The 12,323-nt window shown below is 45.5% G+C and overlaps 1 protein-coding gene across 1 annotated transcript in view; it reads right to left on the bottom strand.

The window, feature by feature from the left end:
* The window catches only part of TSHZ3 (teashirt zinc finger homeobox 3), a 69,791-nt gene extending 58,015 nt beyond the window's left edge, over positions 1-11,776 (bottom strand). The window contains exon 1 of the mRNA XM_081273840.1: positions 11,643-11,776. Coding sequence (XP_081129966.1) covers positions 11,643-11,682 — 40 coding nt within the window. The 5' untranslated portion in view covers positions 11,683-11,776. The remainder of the gene's footprint in view (positions 1-11,642) is intronic.
* Positions 11,777-12,323: the final 547 nt, after the last annotated feature.

Raw genomic sequence — 12,323 nt, 5'->3', positions numbered from 1 at the left:
AATGGACTTTGCACCTATTAATAGCAAAGTTTTTCTAATCAGTAAAAAATGGGAGGATGCCATTTGTATCAAAGGTGTTTACAATTGTTCCTGCAAATTGGCACTTGTACTCCAATTACTTCCAACACTGCCCAAGTGCAAGGGGAGATGATCAAAGTTTTGTCTTCTTCCATGAAGTCTCAGCAAGGAACAATATCATCTTTTTATAGCTGGGTGCAATTTCAGGCACCAACAAAGGACACAAATCTGATTCTACCCGATGTTTGGCAGCAGCTGGTCAACCCCCAAAGTGAATCCTAAGTCATCCTCGTGTGCAGTGCAGTGTCACATTGCTAATAAAGTTATTTCAAAATACATACAAAGTTTACTGGAGTTGGCAAGTGAACAGGCAGCACTTCCATTTCCTTGCCGCTCAGGCAGATAGCAGTCCTTTTATATGTCAGGGAAAAGTTTGCCCTAGAAGCCTCAAGATACATTCAGCTCTTGCACAAATTCTAGATTGTCATTTCTTTAGATAAAAAACTACTCCAATCTAACTTTCTGTTCCATCATTTTTAAAAAATTAATGTCCACACCATAAGTCATACAAGACGCCTTAAATTTAATTAGCAAACCCAAATAAAGTCACATATTTAATAGAATCCCTGACAATTGAATTTGCACTATCAGGGCTCTTTGGGTAGAGGAGAAGGAGCAGGGAGGCCAGCAGAGTTTCTGTTTTCCTTTTTCCACCAGGGAGCCAGGCAGCAAGGCCTCAGAAGCAAAAGAGGTATGTATAAAGGCCAGCCCTCTCTGAGGAGCCTCGCTCTCAGCAGCTGGGGGCTCCAGGCGTAAGCCAGCCTGCGTCCCTAAGTACTTCCAGTAGGTGGGGGTATCCTGGTGCACAGAGCACAGGGGTGCAAAAGAACAAGAAGTGATTAACTGGCAGGGCCTGGAAACAGCTGTCCACATCAGTCCTGGAGGGGGTTGGTGGGAGCCCAGCTGCGGAGAACAGAGTGCAGACCCAAAGGGGAAGAGGCTGCTGGGATAGGGGCAGGGAGCCGCAAAAGATCATTTTTTATCTGAAATATTCCTGAGATGTGTAAGTCTACGTTTCTTCATTCTCACACTACTAACCAAGCCAACCAATATTTTTTTTTAAGTTATATTGTGCTAAGCTTTTCGGATAGATTTTTTTTTTAAAGCATGACACAGAGTTTAAAAAATCAGACAAGGGTTCTGGCTTCAGCAACTACAGTTCTGTTTATATTTTAATGTTTCGTACGTGACTGCCTTTATGAAGGAAGAAAGAGAGTAAAAAAGTTGTCTGTTAGCTTTAGGGTAAATCACAGACACTTCATTTTTCCCTGTGTCCTTGGAAATTATTCAAAATTAAGACCTCTCCACTCCCGCCTTTTTTGAGGGGTGATGTGGGGGGGTCCTCCCTATTATAAATGGAAGGACTTGTGTCTGGTCGGCAGCAATGAGAATCCAAGGCCAATCGATGGAAACACACACACACATGCACACACACGCACACTCACACAGGCCCCTACCCTGCCCTGGCTGGTCCAACTCTCAAGTTACAGGTTTACACGGCAAGTCTAAATAATATTCAAAATGATAAATGGCACCCTAAGCCCGGCATCCACCATCAATCTTTTTTTAAGGAACATCCATCTTCAATAACGCACGTTTGAATCATCTGAAGCCAGGAGCCCTGAGATTCATTTATACCACCCCTCACAAGCCAGGCTGGCTTGAATGATACCTGTCAACCTGCTTTTTTTTTTTCTCCTTGCTTCCCTGGATTAAAGGGGGAAAAAAAAAGAAGGAAAAAGAGAAAAGGAAAATAGGAAAGGGGGAGTAGGAGAGGATCAGAGGCTGAACAGTGTGGTTTAGCAGATAATATTGAAAGAACATAACCTCTTTTCCGCGCCTCTGCCAATCTCGAGCCTGCCACGCCACACACCCTGACAGCCATCCACGAAGCAGGCTCTGGCTCTCGCCTCCCTGCTCCCCTGCCTCCCCTCTCTCCTCCCTCTCCCTCTCGCCAAATCAGCAGTGCTTTCTCTGCAAGCCACACTGTACTGTACGGGAGGAGGAGACAGCATCCTTCGGAACTGGGCTTCCCTCCCCTCCCTGTTGTCTGGCCGGGGCCCATATGATAAATGACATATGTCATTCTGTCAGGAGGGAAGGGTGGGTCAGTGATGTATGACTCCGCTGAAAAGGAAATCGACTGTTTGGCATGGTGCGGCTCTTCTCCACCAGGATTTAGTTTCAGAACTCTGAAATGAATTCTCCGACGTTTCAAGTGCATACTTAGGGCAGGCTGCAGGGAGGCCTGGGGAAATCGTACTTTATCCTCCCCCTGCCCTTCCAATGGCAAAGGAAAAAAAAAAAAAAACCTAAAACAGATTCTGCCACTGGATAGCTGCAAAAGGCCACGCACGTGTCAACGTCCCCAGCAGTCACACACCAGGGGTTATTAAAAATGTGACTTAAAAAAAAAAAAAAGAAAGAAAGAAATGAAGTGGAGTAAGGTTAGTCCTTTTATTTATTTATTTTTTAATGGCAAAGGGCTGACACAAAAGCAAGATAAAAATTAGCATGTTTGAAGTAATCGTCCCGCAGCTTGACATCTGCATAGTAAATTTTAAAGGAAAAAAAATGTGTCAGACAGCCATGAGCCGCTTCGCCCTCCCCCCTTTCATTAGCTCACTGCCAGGGTGGCACTACTGAACCTCATTACGGCGAGAGGATTTATGAAGCTGAACCCAATGGCAAAGAAAAGGCATCTGTCAATAATTGTAGGGAGCTGCACTCACAGCTTTGAAATCTCATTAAGTATGCAGTTATCAGGCATAAAGATCAAAAACATTACTCAACTCCGACAGAATCTTATGGAGGAACATTAATTAGCAACAGGCCTACAGTACAAAAAAAAAAAAAAAAAGAAAAGAAAAAAAAAAAAAACACAGACTTCCTCTCACACCTGCCCAACCCACAAACCTAAAGCAACACTCCCCCTCCCGCCCGAAAAAAAATAATTCCCGGCATCTGAGACTGATCAAGAACATGAAACAAGAGAGACACACACAGAAAGGAGGAGAGGGAGGGAAGGGGTGGGCGGCAGGCAGGGAGGGGAGAGGGAGGGCGGGGAAATTCGGTTGAGAAAGGCTTGGCGGTGAGGAGAGAAAAGGAAGAAGCTGTCAAACTTGAGAAGGATGTCAGCGCTGGCCCTGATTACAGGGGCCTATGGAGTTCTCAGACCTTTTATCATCCTCCCCATCAAAACCAGCCTGGGAGTCACTGCTGTGGACCAGTAGCTGCCGGTCTGCAGCCCAGGCCAGGGCCCAGACCAAGGACCCTCCCCTGAGGCCCCTGCCTACCTGGCAGGCAGGAGACCACACCTGCTCAAGGCCCAGGAGAAGGATCCACTGCCCCTGGCCAGGTCTGCACCAGCCACTAGGGTCAACAGCAAGACACAGGCCAGGGAATATCTGCTTACCTTAGCACACCTTTTCCTTCCTCCCAGGAGATTTCAGCATTCCCTTCTCAAACGCCCCCTCTCTTAGTTTTATCCTCTGTATGATCATTTAAAACACACCAAAAAATACAATGTAGATGTGGAGAATCAGCACAGAACAGGCCATGAGAACTCTGTAACACTCTGTCATTAGAGGGTACAACAAAGTTTGTGTGTCCACAGATCCAGAACCAGACTCTCCAAGTGGAGAAAATTAAATATTAAGTTTCCTGTCCCACCACATCCCCACCTCTTGCAAGCTGCACTGGTTTAAAAAAAAAAAAAAAAAAGATTTACATGCATTCAGAAAATCCTAAGAGCATTGTGCACTTGGGTCTCAGGCAAACTTCCTCCAAGCCCTGCGGAAATTATGGGTCCATGATGGGCGTACCAAAGATGGGGGCATGGGTGGTGAGGTGGGGTCTCAAACATCATTCAGATTTCAGTACACCAGATCACATCAGCCAATGCTGTGGGATGTCAAGCAACAGTTAGGAACCATCCTCCATCTCCCCCAATGAAATGTGCAGGAAAATAAAAAGCAAATATTCTACATTTTATTTCCCTTACTGTACTCTTATAGAAAGGTGGCCTTCTCTGCTTACCTATTAGCACATGCCAGCATGCTTTCCCTCTCTTATACACATATACCCAGGGCGCTTCCCATAATCCCACACCATGAGAAAACCTACTGAACAGCACCCCCTGTGATATGAACCCTGTGATCATTCTCCTAGCTCATCACTCCTTCCTTTGCCACACTCTCTCCTCATGCCATGGCCATTTCTGCAGCGTTTACCTCTCTTATCCACAGAAGACAAAACCTTTTCTTAATTAGCCACATCTTTAAGGAAACGGGCATTAAGATTCCTAGGCAACCAGCTTGGAGATCCCTCCAAGCCAAGGCCCATCCTTTCCAATAAATGCCTCTCCTTTGGAATATCAATTAACCTAGCTCAGATAAATTGTCACCTATGACCAAAAATAGTCTGGAACACTTGTCTATAAACGAGGCTTGGCGAGAAGGGATTTTAGCAGTAGTATTACAATAAGGTGTTTATATTTTTTTATGTGCTTACCATATTACCTTTATTATGTGTAACATCAAAGTGATTATAGCAATTACATCTAACAGAATTAATTACAGAACTTCCCATCATTCCAGGATACATAATGCATTAGAGGTAAGCCAAAGAAAGAAAACATCTTGATTGTAGTAACTATTGTTGGTATGTATTTTCTCCAGCAGCGAGCAATGCCAAACCAGCGGCTGCTTCCAGAGCAATGGGAACTAAGAGGGTTAGTAGGAAATGAGGTATGTTTTCTTAAGATGAAGTAACGCTTTTGCTTAATAATATGTTGGCGTTAGTGGACATATAAAATCAATTTAATTTTTTTAAGTGTAAATCTTTAAAAGGTGCTGGTTAATCCACCCAACCAATGTTACTACATAAAGGAGAAAGCACATGGGTGAAAGACTTACAAGTCTTTACGTATGCAAAATAAATTCACTCAAGGCTTCATTAATATTAATTTAAATTCAAAACCCATTTACATTAAATTGTTCATTAAAAATTGCCTATTTTATGCAACATGCATTTCTCAAAGAACTCAGAGGAAACTGAATACATAGGACTAGATTTAATGATGAGGACGGAAAATCAAAAGTAAATGAATTTGAGTCACTGCACGTATATTACCAAACAGCCCTTTGCTCTCCATTAAAGATGGGCTCCAGTTTGGGAAAGAAATAAGCATGCAGAGTATTTTGTTTTCTGCTACTGTAAACTTGTGAACATGACCTTTTGGCCTACCACAGAGGAAAGAAGAGGAGAAAAGAAAAGAAGAGAGGGTGGGGCAGGGAGGGGTACTGGTAGAATGGAGGAGTCAGCCAACTCCAAACTGGAATTGGGAAGAAATCAGGTGTCCTACACGTTGGAATCCGACTGGACTCAGAATGGGTTGAGAGTTAGGCTTGTGTTTTAAAAATGCACATTAGTTGACATTTGCCAGTGTCCATCTTGGTCTAGAATTAATAGTTTCTCTCTCCCCTATACTCCGCCCTCTGCAATCCTTTATTCTCAAAGCCTGGAGACCAGGAATTTGATGACAAGGAGTTGGTAAGAACCTTGCTTTGGTACCCAGCCTCCCAAAGACAATCTGAACTTACCCTGTTTTCCCAACAGCTGTTCTGGATGAAGAAAGCACAGTCATAATTAATAACATGTGTCCTGACAGTATGAATTAATAATTTATCATTAAGCCCAAACAAACTTAAATTATTCTTCAAGAGCCACACCTCTGCAGAGCTGAGAAAATAAGGTAGAGAGATGGTCAAAAAGTCCAGGTAACGTGACCTTTTACGAAATCCCTTCCCCACCCCCATACATCTCATGAGTTATTCTGGCTGAAATAGTGAAATAATTTACAGAATTGGAAGTAATTAAACCCAAGAATCTAAATGCTGATCAAACGAAGTATATGTACTAGAAATGTCTTCTTTTTTAAATGGGGCTTATAAAATATTCAATATTTGGTCAAGGACACTAACTAATCTTTCTAATAAAGATTCCTAAACCTAGAGTATGTCAGTTGTTCAGTCAAGAGATCAGAAGCAGATTACATCCTATTATTGTCTTTTAAAAAAATATTTCCAAAAAATGCACAGCATTATGTTAGTCACGAACAGTGACCTAAATTTTTAAGTCCACATCTAACGTAAATTTTTACAAATGTTGCAAAAGGAAGGAAAGCTACCAAGTCTACATATCCATTCCTTAAATTCAGTAAGGAAAAAAAAAAATCCAGAAAGGGAGGAAAAAATATTCATAGCTATTGTTTAGTAGGATTTAAAAATTAATTTAATGACTAACTGCAAATACTGGAAACTAGAATTAATCTGTCTGGATTTTTTTTAAAAAGGCTTACAGACATTTAAATGCATGTATCAGGACACTTTATCAACCTAACATAAAATTGTCATCTTATCTTATTATATGACTATTTTATGCATGTGTCAAAGAATTTAAAAATGACTGCCTGTCTATTGAGTCTAATTACAACTGCACATTATCTGTCTGGATGTACCAGTCCATATCATTGTTACCAAATACAATATATTGTATTCACCTTTCATTTTTAACTTCAGACAGAGAAACCACAATTTGGAGTATAACTAAAACACACACACAGAGAGAGAGAGAGAGAGAGAGAGAGAGAGAGAACACCTGAGAGAGTTCTGAGTAAACGAAACCACTGTTCTGTTCTGCCCTGTCTCCCCCCATGGGATGTGGGGTGACGTCTAGGGGTGTGAAAAGCACCTTAGTTCTAAGGCTGATCTATTTAACTGAGTTGCATGCTAACAGAAGGGTAGACACATGCCTTACTTTTTATTATTATTATTATTTTGCTATAAGACCAAAGCTATTTACATAGTTGTCCAGTGACCGGCAGGAGTAGAAATGGGTCAGCAAGACCCACTAGCTGCACTTGGAGTAACTGAACTGCTGGCATTATGGGATTAAATGTGCTGTGGCACACCAGGACCGGAGACTTCCAACAATTCCTCTGCGTTCCTGCCTGAGCAGCAGCCCCTAGCCTGGCCTCACTTGGCCATGACTTGTGTAAAAGGAAAACACCCCAAAGGGCCCAGGCACTGTGCCTTCCAAGTAATCCTTCTCCTTCCACAAATCCCAGATGTAGAGGGCGGGGTGAAGGACGGGTTTTAATTCCATGAACTCACCTGGGTTTCACGGCATTTCCCACGGCCCTGAACAGTCACCTTTCATTCTAATCACTTTACAAAACAATCTTTAGTAAAAAAGAGGGAAAATGCAGACTTGTGAGGCAATTTGGGGAATAACTGCTGATACATCAGTTATTGACTATCTCTCTCTCGTTTATGAGCGCGCTCAAGGCAAAACTGAGAACAAAATGACAACATCAACCGCTCACAATCAAGTGTGGCCCTGGAGAGCACTGAAGCCCTCACTGACAGTTGTCAAGATAATGGGGGCACAGCAGCTGATTCTGGAAGATTCTCTTCCCCATGTGGAAGGCCGCGGGATTATCCTCGCCTCCTAGCCCCTTTGTTTTTTGCCTTCATCTTTTTTATTTTCCTTTTTAAAATTCTGCATTGCTCCCCTTGTTTCAGAGGAAATAAGGTTGGGGGTGGGTGTCACAGATCAGCCAAAGCCAGTATTTTGCTACCTTGCTACAGAGAAGACTACCTGTCCAAAGGAAAAATATGTGGTGGGTTTGAGAGCAAATAAATCCCAAGGCTGATGCTGAAATGCACTCCTGAATGCTCCAGGGGCTTCCAAGGGAGAAGGAAAAAGCTCCTCTCTAGAGCAGCCTGGACCCAGCCTGGGAAGGCATGGACTGGGCACTGCCAGGTGGGCCATCTCCTAGGCTTAGCCCTGTCCACTGGCAATGTGAAAGCCCCTCTGCATATCCCAGAGGACCTTCAGTGTTCTGATACCAACAGATCCTAAGCAGATCCAAGTCCCTTTTATAAATGTCAACATACTTGAATGTTTCCCCTCAATGTCACCACCTAAGAAGTCCACAAAAGATTTCTCCTTTTCAACGAAAAAGCCTCAAATGGCCAGTGGCAAGTTGTGGTTCCTTGAGGATTTTTCTTATCTTTTTTTTTTTTTTTTTTGTAGGCAATGGCCTGCTGATTTCACGTTTCCTCCAGAAAATGTATACGAATGAATAAAATATTATCTGCTACTAGGTTACTTTAAATTTGTTGCTGGCATTTTAGAAAATACTTGATTAAAGACAAACACTACTAATAGGAGAGGATCATATTTTAAGCAAAGGATAATGGTCATTTTGCTTAAAAGACACTGGCCTTTGCTAACCCTGCTTCTCTAAGCTTCTACAGGCGGCAACATCTGCCCAGCACAAATGCACTGCCCTTTGAAATTACACGCCTGAAGAAAGGAAACTCCTATCCAGGTTTCTCCTCTGCAGGTAAAGAAATCTCTCTCTCTCTCTCAGAAAAGACACTAGACTTTGCATAATTTCTATTAAAAAAAAACTAAACTACAGAAATACATCTTTTCAGGGATTCTTGGGAGCCTATTCCGGCCTTCCAGAGAGCAGTGTTACATTTGGCCTAAATATAAAGATTGTGTGCACCTGTGTGCTATGTCTGCAAGCTCTACCCAGCTCTCGGCCCTTTGTGGTTGTTATTCTACCCCAGACCATTAAAAGGGCCCTAATTCCTATGACATGATTATCCAGGTACCAAAGCCCATTTGTCACCTGCAGCAGAAAATTGAGTTAATGCACAACTAAAGGCAGCCAGGACTGTGTAATATCAACTTGATTACATCAAACTAGCTGCAAACCTAATTCTGCTGGATGACACTGCGTCGAGCTTGTCATCTCCAATCATTAAAGCTGTCAGGAATCCATCAGGTTTACAGCTAATTAGGTGAACACTAATGAAGCTGGCAAAACAACTTTTCTTTTTTTATGGCTGAGCGGACCTTTCAGTTTGGAGGGGAAAAAAAATTCTCGAGTATTCTCAAGGTTGCTGGGGACTGGATTTCCAGTTACCAATCAGCAGACATCTTTCTTTTTCCCACTCTCTATCAGTACAAAGCAATCAATTTGTCATCACTCTCAGTATGCCACAAAAGCAGGCAGGAACCTTATAACTTGCAGCTGTGAGAACTGAAAAAGGAGGGAAAAAAATGGGAAGTTTCTTGTCCATCCAAACAAACAAACAGCAACAAGAAAGAAAAATCCTCACACAGTTCACTTATTGGCCTGTGCATACTTATCGCCAGCAAATGTGGAAGGTTTTTTTTTTTTTCCCTCTCCACTCTTCTTAAATAAGTAGCCCTTCAGTCATTCTCCACCCCCTCCTCCACACGTCCATTAGGCAGAGGCATTCTGATAAAGTAAATCCAAAACCAGGGTATGGGAAAGAAAGAAACCACTCACGCTGCCAACTTCTGATTGACCATTAAGCTATTGATGAATGTGCCTGTCAGGAGAGAGACAATTAAATCAAATATGAAACAAAGTCGTTTTGACGGGTCATTTTGATAGAGCAAAACCATTCTTCCATCTCCTATTAGTCGTGCAGTCAAGTTTTTATATAATGAATTTTTCTTAACTGACCTGAGATTTCCTGGCTGGCTTTTTAAAAGGTGCAAAAAGGTTAGTGAACAGGTTGCTTTGAAAAAAATAAAATAAAATAAAAACAATAGTACGTTCTCCCCTTCTCTAATAATTTCAGAAGAAAGTTATCAAATAAGGAGTCTCGGAGGGGCAATGTGGAATCAAAATGATGAACTGTAGAGAGTTCGAAACCAAATGTGAAGATGTAATCACATATGGTTCATTTGATTGAGGCACTCAGATACCTTAAAATGTGTATCCAAAAAAAGAAAGAAAAAAAAAATCTCAAAAACTGGAAGAAGCCCAAGACATTCCTACTACCCAACTTTCTGAAGGATTCCTCCAAAGTTTTAGAGTTTATTTTGGGTAGATAAGCTCATTGCCTGAGCTTGGAATTTAAAGTAGAAGGTAGGATGAGCAAGAAGCATCAGTGAGGTGAGCTGGGAGGTCACACTCTCCCTAAAGCACTACTGGAATTTTCAAACTTTCTAAATTTGGGCAACACTGAGGACAGAAAGCAAAACCTGCATTATATGCACCAAACCAACTCTGTTTTCTCCTAAGATTTTCTTAAGACATTGACAGGCAAGCACATTTTCCCAGAGAAGAAAAAACATCATTCCCTCTCTGTGACCCTGTGTAAAGAAACTGGAGTCCTGAGTGCAGCCAATGTGGGAGCTCCACTGGCTGTGCCCGCTGGCCTGATGGAAATCATCATCACCAGAACCACCATGAGTAAGACCAGCACTCAGGGTACCTATGCCCTGACCCTTCTCTCTGCCCTCCCCTCTTCCATCAAAAGAGAAGTGAAAGGAAAGAAAAGAAAAGAAGTGAACTCCTAGGTAACCTTCTCCTTCAGGCAGCATCTGAACCACTGCACATCAGAGTGTTACTCATATCAAAATACATCACGTCCATATGTGGTCTTCTCGCAATCCGCCCCCAAATCCCCGAAGTTGCACTGACAGGGCCCTCCTGACGTCACAGAGCTTGGCCTCACTATTGCAAGTGATTTATTGATGTTTATTGGGAATGAATAGATCAAAGGCAGCAGCATGACGGGCGATCAATCAGTCATCAAATCAAGGGTGGCAAAGGGCCAGAAACCCTCCTTCCAGGCAACATGCCCCGACCAACATTATTGCAAAATAATGTTACGTGTGTGGGTTTTGTTTTGCTTTCAATAATGCTTTTTTCCAGAAAAGAAAAGAAAAATCAGTTCAGTCTTAACAGGAGTTGACACTCCTGGCAAAAAAAAAAAAAAAAAAAAAAAAAAGGTGGGGGGTGGGAGGAGTACTCAAACGTGTCCCAAAACTAAGTGTTCTAAGATGAGGGTAGGAGAAGCAGTGGAAGGAGGGAAGGGGGTAAAGGGACACAAACGAGAGTAGAGGAAATGCCAGCACTGAATACTGACTTGACAGTCATCTGACAATACCCAGACCCTGTGCGCTCTGGTTTTCCACCGCTGTGCCGGGTTTGGGCCCAATAAACGAAGAATCAATCGAATTAGCAGTAAGGTGGCCAAAGGGACACGCTCGCTCACTCGCTCTCAGTCTCTCTTTTGGCAGACACCGGGCAGTCCCCCGCCGGCCCGCCGCGGAGGACACCGAAGGTGTCCCAGGGAACTCAGGTGACCCCGCCCGCCCCCCACGGAAAGCGACAGACCAGGGCTCCTTCCCATCCGCTCTGCAGCCAGAGAGCGGGGGAGGCGCGGACCCATCTCCGCTCAGTTCGCCCGGAGCGCGGTCCCGAAGTGGATGCGAGCGGAAAGGGGGGCAGAGCGCAGCGGAGCATCCGGGGGGCGCCGGGTATCCGAGGCGGACGCACGCACCCAAAGAGAAAAGCAAGCCGGGCGCCCGGAGTTACTCTGCGCCGGCAGTGGGAGAGCGGCAAGGAGTGAGGCGAGAAGCGGGGTTGCCGGCGGCCAGAGGCGCCGGGCGAGGAGAGGAAGAGGAGGAAGAGAGGAGGAGGAAGGGGAAGCGGCTCGTACCTGCTGCGCGCCGGGGCGCCTGCTGCTTCCTCCTCGGCATGATGCTTCTCCCGCGACTGCCACAGCCGCCGCCGCCGCCGCTGCCGGGCTGAGGAGAGGGAGGGAGGGGCGGCGGGCCCGCGGGGGGGGCGAGGCGGGCCTGCTCTCAGCCTCCCCCCCGGAGAGCGGCCGCCCGCAGGATGCTGCTGCGCCCCGGCTCTCCGCGTCCCCCCCTCGCCGCGCTCCGCCGCGATCCCCGAACGTGCGGAGGGAAGAAGGAGGGCGGGCGAGGGAGGCGCGGGGAGGGAGGAGCACGGGGGGAGGAGGAGGCAGAGGAGGAGGTGGTGGTGGAGGAGGAGGAGGAGGAGGAGGACCGCGCTGCCGGCGGAATGGGAAGTTTGACAAATCGCTCCAGAGGCCGGAGGAGGAGGGGGCGGGGAGGAGCGGGCCCTGCCCCCCCCCGCCCCGTCCCCAGACGAGGTGCGCGGGGTTCGGGGTTGGGGGGCGGGGAGAGGGGGAGAAGGCGGGCAGAGGGGTGGGAGGAGGAGCGCGGGAGCGGCCCCGGCGGGTCCTGCCCCGGCCCCCGCCCCCGGGCAGGGGGTCACGGCATCCGGGGGGGCGCGCAGCCGCCGCCGCGGCCCGGGGCTCGGCGGTCCAGTCTTCTGCCCGCGGCGCGGCTGGAGCGGCGGCGTCGGCAACAGG

The sequence above is a fragment of the Spermophilus citellus genome (genome assembly GCF_964194105.1).
Source record: "Spermophilus citellus genome assembly, chromosome: 18".
NCBI classification, from domain to species: Eukaryota; Metazoa; Chordata; class Mammalia; order Rodentia; family Sciuridae; genus Spermophilus; species Spermophilus citellus.
This window is presented reverse-complemented; position numbering and strand designations above follow the sequence as displayed.